Source organism: Eschrichtius robustus, chromosome 11 (assembly GCF_028021215.1).
Source record: "Eschrichtius robustus isolate mEscRob2 chromosome 11, mEscRob2.pri, whole genome shotgun sequence".
Lineage (NCBI taxonomy): Eukaryota > Metazoa > Chordata > Mammalia > Artiodactyla > Eschrichtiidae > Eschrichtius > Eschrichtius robustus.
The window spans coordinates 52,682,017-52,707,216 of record NC_090834.1 but is presented as its reverse complement, the minus strand read 5'-3'; the positions used below and the strand labels follow the sequence as shown (position 1 = coordinate 52,707,216).

Sequence of the window (25,200 nt, the reverse complement as noted above, 5' to 3'; positions counted from 1 at the left end):
TCAACGTGAGTTTTCTTAAAATAAGGACTTTCTTCTGCATAATTATTGATACAATATCATTATCACACTAAAAACTATAACAGTAGTTCTACAATATTGTCTAATGTTTAGCCCATATTTAAGTTTTTCTACTTGTCCCTAAGTTGTAATTGTTGTCGATGTTGTTTAACCTGGCTAATTTCATATCTCCCACTGTGATTAAAGAGTAGTAATGCAGTTACTATTGAACTATATAGATCTTACCTCTACAGTTCCCTAATGTCATTTATTTAATGCTGGTTACATCTTTACTCATGATGCTGCATCCATTGTGCCACCGTGAGTACTGGCTTCCAGTAACTCTCTCAAATGTTGTTACTCTGCTTCATTGGTGATTACCAAAAATGCAGGTCTTACACACAGTATGCAGGAAAATGTGAATAATAATTCATTTTCTGGTTATATTATATTTAGCATTTGGACTTTTCTAGCATAAACGTAGCGCACATATTCTAACCATGTCTTCTCTTGAACTTTTTAGGCTGTAATTACTGCGTTCCCAAACTGTGACCTCTTAGCCACACCCAGGAAGAATAGTCAAGAGGCCCACGGATGGAGCAAGAAGAGTAGTTTCATTTGTGCAAGGAATGCCCATTCCTCCATCAGCATGGGTTAAGCCCAAACCTAGAGAGCACAATGCCACTGTCAATTGGAAATGAGAGGACATTGATTGGAAGAGCCAGCTGGCATAGCAGAGCAGCAGTCTTAAAAGGCCTCAGATTAGATGGGCCTGTCCTGACACACAGTGCAGAACCTGCAGAGAGGGTAAGGGGACCTCCCTGGTGCCAGTGGTGGGAGGTGGACAGAAGTTAAGAACAATGTCACCATCCTCACAAACTTGGTGGCCTACAGACCAAAGACAGTCCCATAGTTGGAACACAGACCAGTGGGAGCCAAAGCACAGACCCACACATACAACTCAATCTCAAGGGTCAATAGTTTGGTAACCCAAAACCCTAAATTCATTCTGTGTCCAATATGAGAGTCACCTAAAAGCACCATTCTGGCAGCTCAGTCTCATACTATTGTGTGAAGGAAATATTGCTTCGGCCAGTAGAAATGGTCCACTCTTCAGACCCAGGGAAATTCCATAGGCACAATACCCAGAGCTCCTTAGAGCATTTGTTCCACATGAAGAGTAGGTGAGTGGGTTAGAGGGTCAGAGAGTACCTCAAATGGGAGAAATGGCACGTGTCCCAGCATCAAAGTGGGACTTGAAAATCTCAAGAGAGGCATTCTGGCAACCAAGTCTATGTGGGGACCAGATCCAGGCTTAGGGTGCCTTCCTTAGTCCCAGGAACTGGAGGTGAATTTAGAAAATCTTGAGGAAGACACTCTAAAGCATCGGTCTCCCTGAAGCATGGGGCTGGGGCAGGGTCCTTTCTTACTCAGGTCTTAGAGATGCTGTCTGATCATCCCCTCTTATTATCCTTGACTGCTTCATTTGCCTGCCTTTTAAAAGATGGTGCCTCTAAGTGTTCCGTTATTGGCCCTTCTGTTGAAAACCCGAATGAACTTTTTGGCCAACCCAATACATGTACTCTTTGGTTGAATTTATCCACTCATCTATAGTTACCACCCATAAGCTGTTTAATTCAAAGTCCGTCTTTTATCTAGACTCTCCTGAGACCAAATTCGTATGTTAGTGTTTTATTATTCAGCTCAAAATGTTTTGTAATTTCCATGTGGGTTCTTTGACCCATGAATTTTTTACAAATGTATTTCTTCATTTCCAAACAGAAAGGATTCTTCCCTAGCTATCTCTTTATGAATGATTTCTACCTGAATTACACTGTGGTCAGAAAAATTATTCTATATTATTTCAGTCCTTTGAAATTTGTTGAGACGTTTTCTGGCCCAATCTATAGCCAGATTGTAAATGTTCTAGGTGTGCTTGAAAAGAACGTATATTCTGCAGTTATTGGGCACAGAATTTTATATGTGTGTATTAAATATATTAATCATGTTCAAATTATCTATATCTGTACCGACTTTTCCCCTGTTTTATTAATTATTGAAAGAGGGATTTTTAATCTCCCTCTATGATTGTGAATATGTATATTTCTCCTTTTAGTTCTGTCAATTTTTATTTCATTTTGAGGCTATGTTATTAGACACAAATTCAATCTTGTGTCTTCCTGATGGACATGGGGAAAGTCCCATTTCATTGCTATTAATGCTTTTTGTCCTAAAATCTAATTGTTATTACTGTACTACATTAGTTTTGTCTTGGTTAGTGGGTTTTGTTTTTGTTTTTCATTTCTCTTTTATTTGTTTATTTATTTGTTTATTGGCTGCATTGGGTCTTAGTTGCTGCGCGCAGGCTTTTCTGTAGTTGTGGCAAGCAGGGCTACTCTTCATTGTGGTGCGCAGGCTTCTCGTTGCAGTGGCTTCTCTTGTTGCGGAGCGTGGCCTCTAGAGCGCGCAGGTTTCAGTAGTTGTGGCTCGTGGGCTCTAGAGAGCAGGCTCAGTAGTTGTGCCCCACAGGCTTAGTTGCTCGGTGGCATGTGGGATCTTCCTGGACAAGGGATCAAACCCATGTCCCCTGCATTGGCATGCGGATTCTTAACCACTGTGCCACCAGGGAAGTCCCTCATTTCTCTTTTAAATCTTTCTGTATCTTTACGTCTTAGAAATGTTTCCTGTAAACCTCATATAGTTTGGTTTTGTTTTATTGTCCAGTTTGACAGTCTTTGTCCTCTAGCTGGAATATTTCATCCATTAACAATTAATGTAATAATTTAAATATATTTGAGTTTATCGTATTTCATGCTTCCTGTTTATCCTGTCTATTCAATGTTTCATGTCTTCTCCTTTCTTTCTTTTTCTTATAATCCTTTCCCAAAGACCTTAAATCTTGTTAATCCATTTACTATTTCTTTTAATTATGTTTGTCATAAGTTTTAATTCTGTATTTTTAACTCCACAAGATATAGTTTCTATAGTCAGTTTTTTATATTTGTTTTTTTGTTTTTGTTTTAGATTTACCCACATATTTACCATTCTCTTTGCCCTTCAATTTATGTTTTATCCCAGATCTTATATCACTTTCCTTTGGTCTGAAATAAGCCCTTCAGAATTTTTTTTTTTTTAACTTTTATCTATGTAGTTTTTTCTTTTTCTCCAGAGTTGTTTTTTGAGTTTTGAGTGTCCCAGCTTTGGCAGTTTACTGTTTATTTATTTATTTGGTTGCTCCAGGTCTTTGGTTGGGGCAGGCGGGCTCCTTAGTTGCGTGTGGTATGCATGTGGGATCACCAGCAATCAAACCCAGGCCCCCCTGCATCAGGAGCACAGAGTCTTAATGACTTTGCCACCAGGGAAGTCCCCAGAATTATTTCTTCTGTTGAGATTTTCTTGATGGAAAACTCAGGTTTTTTGAATTTGCATATTTATTTATTTGTTTAAAGATGTCTTTATTTTCACTCTCAATCTTTTTTTTTTTTTTTTGGCCACTCCACACAGCTTGCAGGATCTTAGTTCCCCAACCAGGGACTGAACCTAGGCCACAGCAGTGAAAGCACCAAGTCCTCACCACTGGACCACCAGGGAATTCCCAATTTTCACTCTCAATCTTGAAAGATATTTTCTCTGGGTGTAGAATTCTAGGGTAGGGGTTATTCTCTTTCCACTCACAATGCCATTCAACTGTCCCTGGCTCTCATTGCTGTTGAGAAATCAGCTAACTGCCTTTTTTTTTTTTTTTTTTTTTTAAGTAATCTGATATTTTTCTTTCTGGATATTTTTATTCTGTCTTTAGTGTTCCTCAGTTCTATTAATGATGTGTTGAGATATAGATGTCTTTTTTTAATTCTTCTTGAGATTCATTAAGTTTACTGAATCTGTGCATTAGTGCCTTTCACCAGTTCTAAAGATTTCTCAGCCATAATCTTAAAATATTGCCTCTACTCCATTCACTCTCATTTGAGAATTCCAATTAAACGTGTTATGCATTCTCACTCTCTCATTTCTCTTAACCTTTCCTTGATTGTTTTCCTCTTTATGTCTGTTTGTGCTGCATTCTATACAATTTCTTCTGACCTCTTCATCTGTGTCTAATCTACTTTTCTACCTACCCATTGAGTTTTTCTTTCAAAAATTATATATTTTCTGAAAGCTGGATTTGTTTTTTTCAAATTTGCTAGATCACATTTTAAAGTCTTCTTTTTCCTCTAGACACTTTCAGGTTTATCTGTTACTGCTTTAAACACAGTAAGCATAGTTGTTTTATATTCTGTGTTTGACAGTTTCAGTAACTAAAGTCTTGATAGGTCCCTATTGTCATTTTTTTTCTGCTGGTTCTCACTCATAGTGCCATGTTCCTTGAGGCCTAGTTTAGCTGGAGCTACTTGTTTTCTTTGGAAAATTATTCATGAGAATTCTGAGGCCTAAGAAAATGCTTTCTGGGGAAGGATTTCCATTTGCTTCTGCCAAGTGCCTGGAATCACTACCGGTATAAAACAACTTAAACTAAATTCATATTTGAGGGCTTTTTATTTTTTTAATTTATTTTATTGAAGTATAATTGATTTATAATGTTGTGTTAATTTCTACTGTGAGAGTTTTTTCTATCTGCCAAATGAGCTGAATTTGGGTTGCTAAATCATACAGGGGTCAGATTATGGCTATAACTTCTTAGGGACTGTTTCCTTCCTCCACTGCTGAGGGTTTATATCTGATTCCCCCTACACTGAAGACCTTCTGAGGTCCTGCCTTAATGGGCAATTCCTAATCCTATTAGATTCCTTACCATGAGCAAGTTATCTTCTGTCCCCCATACCTCACACAACAATGAAAACTGAGTTAAGATTGTCCCCTAAGCATTTTGTCCATCTTTTATGGCTGAATTATTTGTGACTGTATTACAGTATTTGACCTGCCATGAATTATCATTTAATAATAAATGTCCCAGGATTTTTACTCCTTTTAGATGATTAAAAAAAAAACTACCCTCAAAGTTGCAGCTACCTTATTAGACTGTTAAACAGTTATTAAATTTCTAAATATTGGATCTCATCAGTTCTTAGCATTTTAGACCTGGAGGGGACCTTGGAAAACATCTGAATCAGTGGTTCTCATCCATAGGCTGCTCATTTAAATCACTTGGGACCTTTTAAAACCCTATTGATGCCTAGATCTCATCCCAGACCAGATTTATCAGAATTTGTGAGGGTAAATCTCACATATCAGTAGTTTTTTTAAACTCTCCAGGTGATTCTAATGTGAATCCAGGGTTAAAAAGCACTGGTCTAAGCCTCATAGATGAGGAAACCGAGACCCAAAGATGCTAAAAGTCTTCCCAAAATTCACATTTACATAAGGTTGAGGTTAGAACGTGAAGTACCCTAACTCTTACTCCAGGACTCTATTACCCCATTCTGCCTCCTTTATTATTGAATACTCAATAAAGATTGGCAACAACATTTCTTTTAATTCAAGAATTCATACAACAAACATTATGTGTTTTCTGGGTACTTGGCACTAATGATAGGATGATTAAATAGAAAAACACTCTGGAAACTTAAGGTTAGAGAAAAGCTGATGGAAAACTAGAAGGATTATCTAGTTAGCATTTGTTCTTTAAAGTCACTGCCTAGTCTGGATCTTCTGCCTAAGGTGCAATGAAATGTTTTGGTTATAATTTAATACCAGGGGCAAAAAAACCTGTCTTCCATTAAAACTGATACGCTTTGTTTTCTAATAATGAGAACTGCATCCTTGACTGTTTTTCCTTTTTCTTGTAAAGTATTCCAAACCAAACATGATGCTCAGTTATAACCACTGTACTGGGTCTTATGGTTTGCTCCCTCCTTTTAAGTGATCTGAATTTTATTTCCATTTTTATTAACATTATGGCATAAGTGCCCTTTATTATAAAAATGCCTTATATTAGTTTTGAAAGGAAGTGGTGAAGTAAATTTTTATATATAAATTTAAAAACCAACCTCAATTCATTAATAGACTGTACCATTTAATGAGTAAAATATATGTAAACTGCTGTTTTTTATTTCCCTAGAGTGTTTACCAAGGAAAACATACAATATAGACTCCTAAATTTATCTAAGGGAGAAATTTTAGATACATGGTTTTCTCAATCAGCATTATTCATTTTATAGATTTCTCTGATAATTATCAGTTGTGAAAGTCATATCTATACCTATTAGATGACTGATTATGTATGCATACGTACCAGAATCTAATGTGATACCACGGCCAACCAGACTTTTCTTTTAGCTGCTGGTCTTTAAAGAGTCAATAACCATTTCTTCATAACCATAACTTTTGTGGCAGACCTTTGTTAGGTTCTATCATTCATTAAAAGTATTCAGCAAATTGTTTGTTGAGTTCCAGAATGTACCTGGCACTGTGCTAGGTTTAAGATAACTGCTATCAAGAAGCTCACACTCTAATACATTATGTCGCATACATTCTATCATTTAGCTTTCATTCAATCCTGTGAAATAGGTATTGTTATCCCCATAGCCTCTACTATCTTATCTGTAAAACAGAAATAATACCTCTTAAAGCTACTATGAGAGTTAAATAAGACAGTAAGTGTGGAACATGGTTCCTGCCATCAAATTCAGTGTTCTTTCTACACCACCACACCTTCCAATACCAGAATTTTCTGTTTGCTTTCACCTACCCCTTTATTCTTCGATACCATTTTGAATTAGCATCTGCTCTATGGTTGTAATTCCTTTACCCAGTTCCAATTCCTCACCTCCACAATGGCTTCTTCCCATCTTTCTCCCTCTATTAAAATCCAGTCCTTTTCTGACCCCTTGCTTCCCCTTGCAACCCAAAGTATTTTTGGAAATAATCCCTTATCACTGATTCATTGTTGATGGCAATGTAATTGGTATGAATTCTGTGTAAGATAATTTGGCATTATCTATGAAAATTATAAAAGCATTTCCACTTATAGGAAGTTATCCCACAATTATATTCATATATAAAGAAGTATTAAAGAAAGATATTCCATTAGCATTGTTTTTAATAGCAAAATAGTGAAACAAATAACCATCAACATTTATAAATGGTTTTATATGTGTAGAATATTAACTGGAAGGATACATAAAAACCAGTGAAAAAAGTTTAAAAAAAGTGAAAATCAGAGTATATGGCATTATATGTATACACGTACACATATATACACATATAGACATATATAAGTGTATATCTTTCACGAGTATAATGATACTTTAAACACTAGGTGCCTTCAAATGATGATAGAGAACCAATTCATTATCTTGAAAACTGATAAAAACAAAGGGAAAGAATTAAACATTTATCTTAATTTTCTTATATAAACTGTACCGTTGGATAACCAAATAGCTGTAGGGAAGTTCTCCTTATAAAGACTCCAACTAATACATTTCATAAATGATAGAAATGGAATATAACCATTTTGCAATCCCCAATGAATAATGGATGTGCTCATTGAGCATCAATGGCTGCTAATATTCCAAAAAGAGACAAGGAACACCTGTCTATTTACTAGATGAGTTGCTGCCTGATTCATGAATCATTCAATAAAGCCAGTTAGATCTTCAAAAAAACCAAAAAGACAAGATATTATATGCTTCCAGATGAAAGAATATATCACTTCCTTTAATCTTGCCAAAGGTATTGAACCTGAGTCTAATCTCGCCTCTGTATCTAGCTGTCAATTTGCAAAATACACAACTGACAAAAGAACATGCAGACCTACACCAATAAAAATGAAATCAGTAAAATCCAGACTAGGAAACTGCATATCAGACAATGCATGTTCTTCAACAGATGATTTTAAGGAAAAGAAAAAGATGGAGGAGGAGCCTGTAAATCATTTAAAAGGCACATGAAATTTTTTTTAAATGGGCAAGACTAAACTCCAGTGCCTTGAGATGCACACTTGTGTATGTCAATTCCTTGATCACTATGAAAGTCAAGATAGTTTCTTTGAGAAGGAGAGGAGATTCAGGAGTGGTTGGCAAAGTTCTATTTCTTGACTCAAATACAAGTGTGTTTACCTTATAATAGTTTACTAAATGATACACTTGTTTTCCTGCATTCATGTTTTAGTTTATATTTTTTAATGTTTTAAAAATAATTGAAAAGAATGTAAGTAGGTGCGTTGTAATGAGGGAAACAAAAGGCGCAGACAGGTGGAGCATCTCTCTCTGGGCCAGTCCTCATAGTTATTTTACATACTTTGTCATTTACAGAAGTCAAGTAACTCACTCAAGGCCAAGGCCACATCACTAAGTGGCAGAGCCAAAGCTCTGATTTTTCCAGTGCACTGCACCGCCTCTCAAGCCTTAGGGGGAATGTTGCATGAGCCCTCACCTCTTAGGACAGGCATTTCTCTGTGAGACAGCTTCTGCCTTCTTGTTGACCAGTGGCTGCAGCCACTTGAATAATTTAAGGTTGAAGGCAGGTGAAGTATTCTGCACTGTTTTTATCTGATCCATCACTTGCACTTTCAGCCTAAATTAATTTGTGATGTGATAAGAGAAAATTATCTCCATGGGAGAGAAATGAACTCACCTATAAAAATCTTGCCTTTTCCCTAATAGGATTCAATCTGTTTCCTGCAGTTCCCTTTAGGTGCCAAGCTGAAGTGTATGACTGCTTGGCCTATCTCCCTTCATCACAGTTCCTTCACCGGCCGAAGAATTTTCTGCTAACTAGAGCTACCAGCTCTGCCAAGAGCCAAGTGTTTGTCCATCCCTTGCCTGCCTTGGGTGGGAAATGATAACTCACGACATTGCAAAACCCAGGGCTGACCAGTGGCTTTTTCATTTTGTATACAGCAAGTACAAGGGCTCAGGGCCTGGGTTGATAGGCACAACAGCACCTGTAATTAGATCCAGGTGCTATATACACTGGCTATTGACTATGACTCCAATAATTACAAAGTCAACCAACCAAAATAGATGTTATCAAAGATGGCTAAAACAGAGACCTAAAAATCAGCAGGAGCTGGAGAAGCATTTTCCCACTCTTTGAAGATCTAAGCTTAAGATACATGTGTTTGGTAAAATAGGCATTTTTTCAGCAGGCCTTAACCAGATTACTTGTCTCAGGGCTTGCAGTTTGGCTGGTATCAGATGAAGGGATTCATTGAAAGCATAAGCTTAATGGACATGATTAAGTTAACTGGAGTCAATAAATGCCATTGACAGTATGTTACAACTCTCCTAGATCTTGGGGTATTTCTTATGTAACAAAGACGAAGTGGGTATGGTAGCTCTCATATTGAACCTGTAACTAAGCAGCCAATCAGCCCAATTAACTAATACAATCTACTGTAGATTGAATGTTTGTGTCCCCCCCACCCCCCGAAATTCATATGTTGAAACCTAATCCCCAAAGTGATGATGTTTGGAGGTAGGGTCTTTGGGAGGTGATAAGGTCATGAGGGAAAAGCCCTATTAAAGAGGTCACAGAGAGCTCCCTCACCCCTTGTGCCATGTGAGAACACAGTGAAAAGATGGCCATCTATGAACCAGGAAACATACCCTCACCAGATACCAAATCTGCAGGCACCTTGATCTTGGACTTCCCAGCTTCCCGAACTGTGAGAGATAAATTTCTGGTGTTTATAAGCCATCCAATCTATGGAATTTTGGTATAGCAGCCTGAAGAGACTAAGACACCATCTCTCAATGGTCTGCTAGATGACTAATTTGTATTTCATATATGTAGTGTTATTTATCATGTGCCTGTTATATGCCAGACACAATGGCACTTGTATTATTTCATTTAATCCTCAGAGTAGCACTAGTATTCTGAGCACTAGTATTGGCTCAATTTTAAAGAAGAGAAAATTGAGGCACAGAGATAAAATAACTTGTTCAAGGCCACAACCAGTATATGGTAGAGCTAGGGTTCAAACATAGGTCTTTTGTCCATGCTCTTCCCACAAATGCTAAGGCAAAGATTGCTAACAGCCTACCCTAATATCCATTCTCTGCTTCTTCCTTTGTAATAAAACCTCTGTCTTATTCAGGAGAGAAATATGCCCTATTGAAAGACTGTATTTCCCCGCCTCCCTGGCAGGTCAAGTTCTGGCCAGAAAGATATAAATGGAAATGTTGCATGGAACTTCCAAGAAGTTTCCTTAGAATGAAGGGATCAAGCCCTTCTTCCTCCTTCCTTTCTCTTTCTTCCTTCCTGCTGCTGAGACTGGGACGTGATGGCTAGGCCTCTAGCAGCCATCTTGGACAGGAAGGTGATCTTGAAAATAGAGGCCAGAATGAGAGAGAGCCCAAGTCACTGGTAATACCATGAAACCACAGTACTACCCTTTCCAGGCTTCCAACCTCTAGACTTCTTTCACATGAGAAAAAGAAAACCCTGCCTTGTTTTCTCAGGTTTATTATTATATGTAACCAAATATTCCACATATATCTGTATTTCACCCACATTTTGCCTTGCACAATTATCTAAAGCTAAATAATTCTGCTCTCGATGCCCACTAATTAGTAAAACAGCTGTCTGTGGCTCCAGGTTGTTTAACTCTTTCTTAAAAAGGCCCAAAGAGAAAAGAACTAACATTTGTATGCCTTCTATGTGTTAGGTACCCATATATATTACATTATTTCACATTCTCACTATCTCATTCCATGATCATTCCCATCAGTGCTAATATATCCTGCTTTAAAAACAAAACTCTTTTTTGACTTCATATTTCTCTCAACACCCCTTATCAGCAAAAACTCCTTAAAAGATTTATATTATAGCCACTGTTCATCTCTCTTCTGATTCTCCTGAACCCAAGCAAGGCATTCTCTCATCCCCATCACTCTGATAAAACAACTCTTTCAGCATCACCCATGACCTTCACCCTTGCTAACTCCATGGTCATCTCTTAGTCCTTGTCTTTCTTAATATATTAACAGCATTTGACACAGGTGATTGCATCCTCCTTGAAATACTTTCTTCACTAGGCTTTCAGAATACCACCCTGTTTTCTTCCTGTTTCACTGGTCATGTGTTCTGTCCCTTGCTGGTTCTTTCTTATCCCTGACTAAGTGTTGGAGTGCTCCAGGGTTCAGTCCTCAGTCCTCTTTTCCACTTATATTCACTTCTTTGGTGACATCAAACAGTTTTATGACTTTCAGTACCATCATTGTGGTATCAGCTCCCAAATTTCTACCTCCAGCCTGATCTTCCCAAATTTCAGAAACATATATATAGCTGCCAACTCAATATCTCTATTTGGATATCAAATAGACATCTCAAACTGGACGGGTCCTAAACCAAACTCCTGGTTCACCCTGCCCGCCATAACTACTCCTCCAACAGTGTTTTCCTTATAAATGTCAGTAAAACACTACCAGTTGCTTAAGCCAAAAACTTCAGTGTCATCCTTGACTCCTCTTTCTCTACATCTAAACCATGAGCAATGGGAATTCCCTGGTGGTCCAGCGGTTAGGACTCGGTGTTTTCACTGCCAAGGGCCCGGGTTCAATCCCTGGTCATGGAACTAAGATCCCACAAACTGCTGTGCAGGGTGGCCAAAAAAATAAAACAATAATAAATAAACAAACCATGAGCAAGACCTGTAGGCTTTATCTTTAAAATATATACAGAATCCATGTCTGAGGGCATTAAAAATTATTTAAAACTTTTTAGATATGATTATAATATTATTGTCTTTTAACTTCTTTTAGTGATACATTCTGAAGTATTTTTAGATGAAATTACATGATATGTGGCCTTGCTGCAAAACAATACAGAATGGAGAAAATGGGAATATAGAAGAAACAAGATTGATCATGAGTTGATAATTGTTGAAGGTGAGTGATGTGTACATGGAGGTTCATTATATCAATACTAGTCTACTATGTTTTACCTATGTTTGACATTTTCTATAATAAAAAGTTAAATAGTTCTCATCACACACACAAAAACTTGTTTCTGTGTGTGGTGATGGATGTTAACTAGCATTATTGTGGCAATCATTTTGCAATATATACATGTGTCAAATCATTATGTTGCACACCTGAAACTAATACAATGTTATATGTCAATTATAGCTCAATTTTTTAAAAATATGAGTAGCTCTATTTTTTAGTATTTTATTTTTAATTTTTTTTAAAAAATTTATTTTTTAAATTTATTTTATTTTTGGCTGTGTTGGGTCTTCAATGCTGCGCATGGGCATTGCGGTGAGCGGGGGATGCTCTTCGTTGCAGTGCATGGGGCTACTCAATGCAGTGGCTTCTCTTGTTGCGGCGCATGGGCTCTAGGCACGCAGGCTTCAGCAGTTGTGGCACGTGGGCTCCGTAGTTGTGGCTTGCGGGCTCTAGAGCGCAGGCTCAGTATTTGTGGCACACGGGCTTAGCTGCTCCGCGGCGTGTGGGATCTTCCCGGACCAGGGCTCGAACCCATGTCCCCTGCATTGGCAGGTGGATTCTTAACCACTGCGCCACCAGGGAAGCCCCAGCTCAATTTAAAAAAAAAAAAAAAAAAAGTTAAATAAAATATAGCCAGAATAGGAGCACTTCCCACAGTCTCCACACCTACTCCCATGTCCCAGGCCACCTTCTTTCACCCTGGATTATAGCAGTGATCTCCTTAAATAGTCTCCCTGGTACTGCCTTTGCCTGTTTATAATCTACCCTCAACAGGGCAGCAGGGTGATCTTGTTAAAATATAAGTAAAGTCACTCCTCTACTCAAAACCCTCCAAAGGCTCCAGCTCACTCTAAGTCTAAAAACAAAAGTCTTTGCAGTGGACTCCAAAGTGCAATGATCCATGCCACCGCTCCCCTCAAACCTTTGCCCCTCACTTTTTCATTTTGTTTTAGCCTTGTTGGCATCCCTTTGCCTTGAGGCCTTTGTACATTCTGTTCCCTCTGCCTAGAACACTTTTCACCAAAATACATACACCATTCACTCTGTCACTTCTTTCAGGTCTACTATTAAATGACATGTTATCAATGAGGGCCTCCCTTAACCACCTTATATAACATATCAACACTTTACCATCACTGCTTCTCTCCTTGCCCAGGTTCATTTTCTCCATACTAATTATCACCACCTGACATTATTATGTATTTCTTTATTTTCTACCCCTCCCATGCTAAATCAATTCCATGAAAGTAAGTTGTTTTAGTTTTGTTTCTTTAAACTTTGTTCACTGCTATAGTTTCTGTGACTAGAACACTACTTGGGACATAGTAGGTGCTTGATAAATAAATGAATACCAGTGTTGAGACCCTTATTTTATAATGAGGAAACTGAGGTAAAAAGAGGTTAAATAACTTGCCTAGAATGCTTTCCATGTTCAAAGCAGGGTCTTAATCTTTGTCTTCTATAGCAGTGCACTTTTTTTTTTTTTTTTTTTTTTGGCCACACGGCGTGCAGGATCTTAGTTCCCTGACCAGGGATCGAACCTGTGCCCCCTGCAGTGGAAGCACAGAGTCTTAACCACTGGACCGCCAGGGAAGTCCCTACCTGTGCACTTTCTACTCCAAAAGTGCTGAAAGTATTTCACTAGTTTACAATCAGGATTAAATGTAAATATGAACATCAGTAAACTTTATAGAATTTTAGGCCACTTACAAGTTGTTAGTTCTTGTGGTTTCATCTTTAAGATCAAAGTCAGAAAGACTAGCCTGTTTCCTCAAGCTTATTTTTATCTAGATGTGAAAATACAACTATTCTCTGGGAAGCCTGAATAAATTGCAAGTATTAAAATTTAGATAGTCTGTCTTATGTTACTAATATGTGGTTTCCTGCAAGTAATGGAAATAAGATATTTTGGTTCTTGAAATCTTCAGAGGTGAGCACCTGGCCAAAAGCACAGCCACATGATTGTGGTTTAAAAATAGCTCCAGGTGTCATCTCTCAGCTGCAGATGTGTTTGGGAGTATATAGATAGCATATAGCAGGCAGAGTCTGCCAGTCAGAAGATGTGGAATAATTGAGTAAATTAATGGCAGTGATCCTCAAGTTTTTTCAAAACACTGATTTCCAATTTGCCAAAGAATTGTGTATCTGAATCATTACATTGCCCAAATGAGAAACACAATGACCTAAACATTTAGATATTTGGGGAATAAACCACATTTATAATTTTCTTCCAGTGATCTGTACTGATTTGTACATGAATAAGCATTTAAAAATTCTATTCGAGTTTGCAATTTGTTCCATTTAACTAATGGAAAAAACTGATGCGCAAGTTGAAATAAACTTGTCAAAATTCCCTTGATGGCAAAAAAAAAAAAAAAAAACAGAATGAAAACACTTAAGAGTCAAAGTTTCTCCTCCAACTGGTGGTATTTGCCTCCCAGTCTTTGCTGCTTACGACTAACTAGGTCATACTAGAATCATATGAAATTGCCAATATCTGACTGATTTTGACCTAAAAAACACAATTTCACATGATTCAAATTAATAATAATAGAACACTTAAAAACCACAGGATATATAAATTCAGAAGAGAAATTCCTGCAAACACATCTTTTTAATAAATGTGTTAAAAGAGCAAAATTGAGTCTCATGCCAACTGCTGAGAAGCTATCATTGGACAAAAACAAAATTATAGTAAGTGATTTTGCAAAGCCCAATATTTGTGAATGTTAATGTCAAATAAGGTTACAGATTGCCTATGCTCAGTTAACTAAAGAACACCAGGCCAGGGAGCCCAAAGTCATAGTGCGATTCCTTTTTATCCTGTTAACTCTACCATGCTCCATGACCCACTGTACTCAGTCTTAATCCAGGACATTTGTCTCTCAAATGCATATCGCAAGGCAGAGTGAGAGGCAAGAGGTGAAGTGGGGATGAGTTTCAAGAAAAGGTGCAAATCCGTGACTCCTGCAGTGGAGGTGAGAGACAGCTAAAAGCAGATTCCTGCACCTACCCTATAGTATATGCTCAATAAATGGTGAATGAATGAATGGGTGAATGAATTAGTGCCTTATTAGTAATGCATAAGTAGTCTCATTCCTAATTATGAAGGATAATATTTTAAATGATATGTCTAAAAAAATAGAACCATATAATGTGTTTTAGCTGGAAGGTATCTTAAAGATATCTAATCTAGTGTCCATATTTTACAGTTGGGAAAATTAAGGCTTGAAATTAAATGATTACCCCAAAGTCACACAGCTTCTCAGTATCAGCTGGGACTAGAATTTGACTCCTGCTTCTCAGTGTAATACTCCTTCCAATATATGATAGGATAAATCACTTTTCTCACCACTAGAAATAATTAGCATATAATTTTCACATCCTGAATATAGCAGAGGAATCTTATTTAGTGTTATAATTGGAGGAGGCCTTACTCAATGTAGCCCCATATTTTACAGGGAAGGAAGCCATGGTGCAAAATGTTAAACAATTTGTCTAAGGTTAGCCAGTTAGACAATCGACGTTCAAACTCAAGCCTCCAGATCCCCAAATCCAGAGCACATTTCATGCTGAAGGACATTAGTGTACTTAAAGCTTGTATGCTTTTTACATAGTTTGATGGCATATGATTGTCCAAATGTGGGCAACAGGAAATGTTTATTTATTTACAAGTACATGGGAAAGCAATTTCTATTCACCTTTTTAAAAAATTCTGTTACAAATAAAAAGTTGTTAATACATTTATCCTTTGCACACAAAATACATTCTTTTTACTTTTACTCTCAGTATGAATTATTTCTTAATAAAAACCAAAGCTACAATGGATGGTCAACTGGTTCGGCAATTTGACAATGTTTTTTCAAGAAGGAAAAGCCAAACTTTAAAAGACAGTCGATATATGTAAAGGAAATTGTATATTAAAAGTGCTCCTTCATTGAATCCCAGAAGATTGAGTGCTGCTCTCCAGCATGATTTGTAGCCGCCCTTTCAAAAAATGTGGAGGACTTAGAAATTCTCTATGTGATAACAACTCAATGTCTACAAGACTGAAGCAGTCTTCATGAAATTGACTATCTAAATGATAGGCTCATAGAAGAATTCTTTTAGCCATATTAGGGTGTTAGCCATTATTCAGAAATCTCCTAATTGACCAAGTTGATCTAAGATTTTAAGTTGCATTCTCTAAGTAGGATTTTAAGAGGCCCTGCTTAAATGAACCCAAGTGACTTGATTTGCTAGACTAATTAAAAGATGTGAAAACATATGCCCACACAGAAAACTTGTACAGATATTTATAGCAGCATTATTTATAATAGCCAAAAAGTGAAAATAACCCAAATGTCCATCAACTGATGAATGGACAGGTAACATCTGGTGCATATATACATACAATGGAATATTATTTAGCCATAAAAAATGTATTGATTCATGCTATAACATGAAACTTGAAAACATTATGCTAAGTAAAAGAAGCCAGACACACAAGAGCACATATTATATGATTCTTTTTATATGAAATGTCCAGGATAGGCAAATCTATAGTGAGAAAATAGATTAGTGGTTGCTAGATGATGGTGGGGAAGCAGGGAGAGTGATTGCCAATGGGTACAGAATTTCTTTGGGAGATGATGAAAATGTTCTGGAGTTAGATAATGGTGATGGTTGCACAACTTTGTGAAAATACTAAAAAAACACTGAATTGTACACTTTAAAGGGGTGAATTGGTGTATGAATTATATCTTAATTTTAAAAAGAGAAATGCAACTTCATTTTAAAATATTTTGCTCAGATTCCTGCTCCCTCATCCCCTTTTTTAATGTTGAGTGAAGTTTTCACACAATCACCTTTCTATACAATGTTTTCAGCTAATTGCATTCAGGTCATCATCAGCTTATATTTCTAACAGGCATTTTATTAAAAAAATACATGAACACATAAGACATGATACAGCATCCTGTTAATATCTGCATATTAACATTTAAAATCAAGTATTTTGCTTGTGTTGAAATAGATTTTATATTCAGATGTATTCAGATATTACTGAGAGCCTATGCTTGAAACCAACAACCAATTAATAGTTGAGTTCATATGATTCCATGATGAACATGTTTGTTAAAACTATGTTTACATTTTGATCAAAAGAGATAGGAAAAGGGAAATCAGGGATTCTCTAAGTCTTCATAAAACAGCTTCTCTAAATATTTTAACTAGCTGCTGAGAAGACCTCGAGAATTATATATTTTGTATTTTATTTCATCCCTATACTAAAAGTCATGCATTAAAATGTATGCAACAATATATATGGGCACACTTTTTCCCTTTAGATGATCTAAAAAAAATCTCAACCCCTTATTATCTGAAATTTTTTTTATCTGAAATTTTAAGCAAAGGTTTTTTTTTTTTTGCTGAAAATAGCAATTTTACTCACACACTTACATTTACGTAAGTGTATTTAAGTAGCTCCCTTACATATCATCAAAGAAGCCCCAACCTTCTGGTATGTCTAGAGGACACTTCAGTGAGCAGAAATTAGAAGCCAGCATTCCAGTCATTTGAAATTTTCTACAACAGGAACATGAAAGCCCCAACATACATTAAAGGGATAAAAGCGTTCACAAAAAAAATTTTTTTTAAATAAAGCAATTGACATTCATTGTCAGGGAGCCTACAAGAAAGTTCTACTAACATTCTGCAACTGTATAGGACAAGAGAATATTTATTCTTAATGATTACTTTCCAGAAAGCAGTATGTTTAGCAGCTGTTTTTCAGAAGGCTTATCAAGTTTTGCTATTGTTATTTAATCCAGGCATAACTGTGTAACCTTAAACAAAAGCTCTGTACCATTCAACCAACTAGTAACAAATTATCCTAGCAGACCAGATTCGTATCTTTTGTTATTCTGTGCAGGAATTTTTGCTTTATTAGGCATTTGGTATTCCAATTTTTATTTCAGAACTTAGTGCACGTGTAGAAAGGGAAAGAAACCCTGCTAAATTTAGGTGTTGGTAATTACGTCCATCAAATAATGTCATGTATGGAATTACATCCTAAAAGCAGTTGACAAAACTGGGATTCATGACTCCATTTTTACCAAGAGGAGAAAACAAGAGCCATATAACCAGAATAATTCTTCAGAAGCATACTTGGTTATCAATTATATGTTAAACATGGATAACTGAAGAGTTAATCAACAGTAAGATTGTGATCTAAATCTGATATCAATAAGAAGCTAAGAATTTATAAATACCTATCCTGACATTCCCCAAGGGGATAATAATTATCACCTTAATGAGCTTTTTCTGTCAATTAAAAATAAATTGAGGCAGAAGGGCTATAATAAATGGCAAACATAGCCCTTTAAAAAGAAAACAGGATCAACCCATTTTTCTTCTAATGGAGAATGGGATCAAGAAGAGAGAGGTTCAAATTGCACTGTGAGGTATCTCGGTAATAAGGTTAAGTTTCCTGATAATGAGTTTACAACCCTGGAATTGCCCACTGGGTTGAGAGAGAGAATACCTTTCTTGAAGCAGGTAAAGAAGTGGAGTCTCTTGGGTAACAGTTATGCCCTAAGGCAGAAGAATGGATCAAATGAGTGATTTTCTTTTAAGGCCCTTTCAGAAATGGAGTTTTTTTTTTAAGTCAGGAGGATTCCTTGTTTTGTTCTAAGGATCTATAGTTGTATCAGACCATCCAAAGTCTGCTCTTAATCAAGGAGAAAACTAATATTTGAGTGTTTACTGTTTACCAAGCATTTTCAATTTATCTAATTTTTACAATAATTCTGACAGGTATTATTACTATTAGTCTATCTTGTGGAGGAGGAAACTGCAAGAGATTGTGCTTTGCATAATGTTATAGCTAATTCATGGGAATATTAGGACTCCTCACACCTAGCCTAGTGTTTCCCCTTCTAAATACCTCCCTACATCACTCCCTGAAGTGTCAAAGTCACAACCCGCCAAGGGAACTAGAACACAATACCTCTGAAAATTCTGCTTTAACTCAGTGGGAAAGTAAAATTTTGACTCTTGCATGTCACAAAGTCAGTTAAAGAAGAGGGTAGCTTTTGTGCTCTGACTTCTTATCCAAAGGAGTCAAAGAAATTCTCACCCAAACCGAAGTGTTTCTCACCATACTGATGCAAGACCAATGACTTTTTTAGAAAGACCAATGAAGGGCCATCTACCAGCCTTGCAAGGATGCAAGTTACCTTGCAGGTGGAATCACTTGGGTAATGGGCTTTATTAGCAAATGTTGCTCATAGTTATCTCTGATTTTCAAATCAAAGACCTATATTTTGTTACTTTCTACATAAAGCAATTTGGCCTCCATTCTTTTAAAATTATTTTCAGATCATGCTTCTTCAAGATAATCGAACCAACTAACCAAATGTCATTTGAGACTTTTCCAAAATAGATTTTGGGGCCTGCTTTTTGCCAGTGACCACCAGCCCATCTGTGACAGGAGCTGCAAAACTTTACGTTGGTAATTTATGGGATTTTAACTGAAGATTCCGCTCTGCTAAAGAGGTCTATCCTGAAATCCTGAAGAAATACCAACTACTCACTAACACTGAGCTTGGCCTATGTTTGGCAAGTGACAAATACATAATTTCTGTGATTTCATGTAGATTTCAACTTCTACTAAAACAATACCTTTTTAATCTTTAACTCAAGAACCAGTTTGTGATTTCAACAGGACATCAATGAATGGACTTGGAAAGCAATCCCAGCCTAGGGCATAACAGCAAGCCAGTCTCGACCTAATGACATGTAACCAACCTCCTTCCTGGAGAGTGGGATGCACTTTGGGCAGAAGAGCAAAGCCTTAAAAAAAAGAAAAAAAATAGCTGTGGGTCAACAGATATTTAACTGAACGTGTTATGAGAAGCAAAGTACTGCAACATAGAATTTTAATAGGTCATCTGGGCCACCCCAACAAACGCTGGGATCTTCTCCACATCATCTTTGCCAAGTTCTTATCTAGCCTTTGCTTGACAGAGGCAGCCCCTTCCATGGTGAACTAACTTTTTGAGAAAGTTCTCCCTGACGTGAAGTTCAAATCTGTGGCCCTATGACCTCTATTCATTGGGCCTCATTCTACCCCTTTGAACAACAGAGTCTTGCTCTAATGTACTAACTGTGTTCCTCTCTCTTTCCCAAGCTAAATTTCCCTAAATCCTTCAAATATTCTTTAAATGTCTTAAATTTTAAACTCCTTCACCATCTTTGTTATGCCTCAATTTGTTTTTAAACTATGGCTCCCCAAAATGACTGCAGTGTTCCCATGGGTTTAGGAAAGGAGATGAAGTATCATCTCCCTTGCTCTAACATTATTAATGAGCTGTTGGAAGGGATGATAATTTCTTAATTCAGTATGCTCTCTCCCCAGTGTGAAGAATGTAAGGGAAGCCAGTTTTCCCTCCAAACACAAATAGGCTCATGTCACAGATATGAAATACAAAAAGAAGGAAAAAAAAAAAAAAACCAAACACATCCCTCTCTTATCCCCAAATTAGTGTTCAACCACACACTGCTTACATGGAGTACATTTTGTCAGAAGGATGAGATAACACGTGTTTTTTCACTGCTTTTCATTTTCAACTTAAGTCTCAAGAGGATTATAGTTGCACTGAAACACATCTGTCAGGGCCATGGTTGAGGAGAATAAGTAACCAGTTGAAGTTAAAAAAAAAAACTCTAGAAAAAAGAAAGGGTAAACCCTAGAAGAGCTCTTCTAGAGGCTAATAGGGCAGTAGTCCCTAAAGTACTTAGGATTATGAAATACAGAGTTCTGCAGGATTAAGAAATAGAAAATGTCTATCTTAAAAGCTATTGGTTTGATACATGGGGCAAAAAATTAAATAGTTTTTTCCTGATTATAATATGATCTCATTCACGTAGCTTAGTTTATTATAAAAAAAAGAAGTTTTCATTTTAGTCAGAGGAATAATTCAAAATCACGTGCAACTGGTATTTATTCAGAAAGATTCATTAACTGAAACTTGATGCTGGATCTGGAAGAATTATGGGATAGCTTAAAGGGCAAATGAGGCAAATCATGATCTAACACTGGACGTCACCAGTGTCCTCCAAAGACATAAATTCATAAACAGAAGAAGAAATAAGAATCCAGCCTTTGGTTAAATTCTGCCTCCTCTCTCCAGCAAGTCTAAATTGTTTACAGGAAATAGTCCTAATCCAAGTGTCTTATTTTGGCCAGTGGTTTTTACCTTTCTTACCAAACTCTAACTAACTCAGAAATTGACACATTGTCAAATCAATCCATTTCACTTTCATTTTTAGTTATTTTCTTTCCTCTTTACTCAGGTAGAGGTGCTAACATGAAATGACTAAAAAAAAAAAAAAACAGAAGGAAAAAATGACCAGGAAAAACTAATGGCCTACTCTAAGTAATCCACAGAAAGGATAACTGGCCCCATATAATCAAATTTAAATGTTAATATAATTCAATAGATCTAACACAAGCACATAAAGGACTAAAAAGCCTTGCATAGGTAAAGGACAAAGCATAAAATCCTTTGAGGATACAGTCTAGACAAAGCCATAATATCATTAATATAAGCAAACTACATGATTTCACAGATTCCCCAAATCTGACTATATGACGTGAATATGATGTGTTGTAAATTGAAGAAATGTTTGCCATATATTTAGTAACATTATTTAAAAAAAGAAAAAGATCACACCAAAATGGAGGCAGACATGGACTCTGGTAGTCTTATGAGTCAGATCAAGCCATACTGAATTATGAGAAAGCAGCCCTCTTTTTCATCCACCATTAAATGAGAATTCATTTTTATTTAAGAAGGCTCATCTTAGCAAATATTGCCAAGACAATAAGGACTAGTAGGCAAACCAGTAAGTCTAGATCCTGGCCTGGGTTAAGATGGCCACATTTAATTAGTGTCCTTTCTCAAGTTCTATTTGATAAATTTCTGTTTAACTGAAAAAGATCCTCTTGGCACTAAGTCATTTATTCAACTAATATTTATTGAGCACCTACAATATTGTCAGGGCTTGTTCTCAAACTTGAGATACATCAGTGAACAAGTGTCCATAAGGCCTAATCTAGAACTCATACAACCAAGAGAAAAAAAGAAACAAAGCCCTACATTCTCATGTGTCCCGGCTGATGTGCCATAGATGGGTGACTGTAAGTACAGAAAGGCTGGGAAGGGTAACAGGGAAGAAAGGGGCCAAGAGCAGAGCTTTCTAATACCCTTCTGAGTTTGGCCAAGAGTAGAAAAAGGAGACTGAGCCCTAGGAAATAATCTCAGAATGCAAGAGTGGCCCTACAACCTGTTATTTTACAACTAAATTTGTCCAATCTAACAATGTTCTATTCTCTAAGTTCATAAAGCAACTTTATTTTCAACACACTTGCTGCTGTAAGACAAAGGTGAGTCATGATGTGCTGGGGACTTTGGATTTTTGCCCTAAATGGAAGATAGTAAACCTAAACTTAGGGACATTTCCTCACCATTTAAGAAGAGTTCTTCTGCCCACTTTGATGAACTTTTCTGAACACCTTTACTTGCTGGCTTGGTGGGGAAAACGGGGAGGGAAAGGCAACCATGATAAATTATTTTGTTTGGTGTTTATTAAAATGATTTTTCTTTCCTATAGAGATAGGTTCTAAAATAAAAGCAATTCAAACTTCTGGGATCTCTTTCTCTTACCCATAGGATCAGGACAAGCACGGTGAGGCCAACCGTAAGTATCAGTCCCTTAAACAATATGTACAGTCCCCATGTGCAGATAGGTCACTCTGAAACCTACTAAAGAAATGCTAGAAAGGCTTCACCAATCTTGCGTCTCTACATGACTCATTGCTTTAAAACTCAATAGCTTTCACACATCAATGTATCAGGACCAAGACTGCCACCACCTACAGCAACAGTGGAATTACGTATCATATCCTTATCCCATTACTCATCCCTCAGTTATACTAAGCAGCAAGCTACAGAAACATCTGACAGCATCAACAGCAAATAGGTTTAATTATTTTCCCAATTTGCATTTATATCAGTGAACAAATTGGAAGGTATCAAAGTATGGCGCTGAAGCAACAGTAACACATATTCAGCAGCGTGGCTTCCATTTTGAGTTCTGTTTTTAAATTGGCTAAGTAAAGGCATATATACCTCCATTTGAATTGGAGATTTGCAGTAACACATGCATATAAGGAAGGGGGAGGGAAGGAGGGGAATAAGGAGGAGAGGTAAAAAGGGAAGACCAGGAAAGAAAGAGAGGAAAAGAAAAAGAAACAGGAAAGAATGAATGGTCATGAGTCCGAGAGTAACATTACTACAAGGAGATGACAAATGACTACTCAATCTGCTTCTACGAGCAGAATTTTTCTAAGGTTATCATTGCAGATACAAAAATCGTGAGACTTTTCATCTGTTGCTATTCTCACTTACCGTACTAAAAACATCTACAAAATCCTAAGCCTTGGTCTGTCCAAGATGGACAGTACCAGGAAGTAAAAGATGTGACCTGCTATCAAGGACTGTGCTCTGCTTGGAACTCTGCACGGCAGTCCATTAATCCACAGTATTTTGGTCAGATCGGGTCTGTTTTCTCATACTACTCATAATGTCTTAGAGCTAATCTTTTATATTAGGGTATCCACCATTCTCTTTTTTTTTTTTTTTCCATTTTTCAAACTTTTTCATTTACTTAAAGGTCAGGAAAGATGGGAGAATGGAAGAAGCAAGTGGTAGAGATTTAGAAGGGAACAGGAAAGGAAAAGTATTCTCCTTCCCAACAAATCTACCCTAGAAAAGGTGGTAATGAGACTTTGAGAAAGACAGCTGATTAATGGACTTCCCTTTTTTCTTTTTTTTTTTTTGTTTTGTTTTGTTTTTATTTCTATGAAATGTATTTAAGGACATCAATGTACTAAAACGTTTGGTCTGTGAAAGAGTGGAATCAATAGCACCAAAAGGAGTTATGGAGCTTGTGTACATTAATAAAACAATGATTGCTACTGTTGTCACGGGTAAAGGTTTCATTTCATTTTTACATCCCAAAGTTCTTGAAAGTGCCCATGGAAAAGAGAAATTTTCAAAATCTCAAAAAAAAGAGAACTTTTCAAAATCTCCATGGAGCCATCAGCACGCACCAGAGACAGGACTTGGCGTTCCCAGTTTTGGTTTATCTGGTAGACGAGAAAACCAGGGCCCCCAGAAGCCCTAAAGAGCAGCCCCCACATGCACCCACTGACGTGCAGGAGGGATCCCCTACAGTACGTCTCCCCCTGGACTGTGTTCAGGAATGCGTTTTACTTGCTTTTTTAAAAAAAACAAAAGCAACATGCTCTGCAGATCATGGAGCGCCTAGTGCAATTTTCTCCTTGATCCGACTCCAGACTGCAAAAGGGTGAAACCATTATATGTTCTGCTAATGCTGGCCTGTGGACGAGGCCCTTGGCCTGCCATGCTTTGTAAGCTCAGGAGCCCACAGGAGTCAGAAGGTCCTAGAGCGGGACCCATAGTCATCGCCAGATCTCCCCAGCAATTGGTGGCCCATCAGGGCAACTGCTGATTCCTCTTGCTTCTCCTTGCCTCAGCCTTTAGTTGAAATTACAACAAGTCAAATAGCTGATACTTTTCCCTTCTCCAGGTAGGGGTGAGGATACATTGTTCACAAGTGTGTTCTGCCTGGCTTCACTGATGAGGCGGCAGGCCAAGTCAAGGAAGAGTTTCTCCACGTTATCGGATTCCTTGGCTGAGGTCTCCAGATAATACATGTCCTGAGCTTCTGAGAATTCTTCAGCTCTCTGCTGGGAGACCTCTCTCCTTTCAGCCAGATCAATCTTGTTGCCTAAAATAGTGGTAAAATCAAAGAGGGAATCGTCATTTGACTGTTTTGCAAGTTCGGAAATATCAAAATTCAACTCCATATCTGAAGTCAAACCAGAGAGATGGGCAAGTAAAGCAAAACAAATGTGACTGTGATTCCTGGATTGTTTATTTTAAAATACCAGTGCCATTTGTAATGGCAGAGAACTGGAAACAACCCAAAAGCCCATCAGTTGGGCACTGGCTGAATAAACTATGTCACATCCATAGTTATTTGGAGTTACTTAGCACCATAAAAAGCAATGAGGAATATCTCTGTAGGCTGCCATGGAATGAGACATTAGGATATGTTGTTAAGCAAATAAAGCAAAGTTGAAAAAAGTGTATATAATATACAATTCTCTAAGAAAAAGGGATGAAAAAATACACTTTATTCTTATTTTTTTAATGGGAGACTAAAACAAAATTTTAATTTTAAA

At 37.2% G+C, this 25,200-nt stretch overlaps 2 protein-coding genes across 5 annotated transcripts in view; one reads left to right on the top strand and one right to left on the bottom strand.

Moving 5' to 3' along the window:
• The window catches only part of DDIAS (DNA damage induced apoptosis suppressor), a 33,747-nt gene extending 21,948 nt beyond the window's left edge, over positions 1–11,799 (top strand). Inside the window, exons 8-9 of one of the 2 annotated variants that reach the window (XR_011075379.1) lie at positions 521–804; positions 11,700–11,799. The gene's annotated coding sequence lies outside the window, so the exon portion shown is untranslated. Of the gene's footprint in view, positions 1–520; positions 1,504–11,699 lie in introns of those variants that run through there. The other variant, XM_068555017.1, reaches the window with a different exon arrangement.
• Positions 11,800–22,888: 11,089 nt separating this feature from the next.
• The window catches only part of RAB30 (RAB30, member RAS oncogene family), an 81,731-nt gene continuing 79,419 nt past the window's right edge, over positions 22,889–25,200 (bottom strand). For all 3 annotated transcript variants that reach the window (XM_068554795.1, XM_068554794.1, XM_068554796.1), the window contains one exon: positions 22,889–24,743. In XM_068554795.1, the coding sequence (XP_068410896.1) occupies positions 24,493–24,743 (251 nt within the window). In that variant the 3' untranslated portion in view covers positions 22,889–24,492. The remainder of the gene's footprint in view (positions 24,744–25,200) is intronic.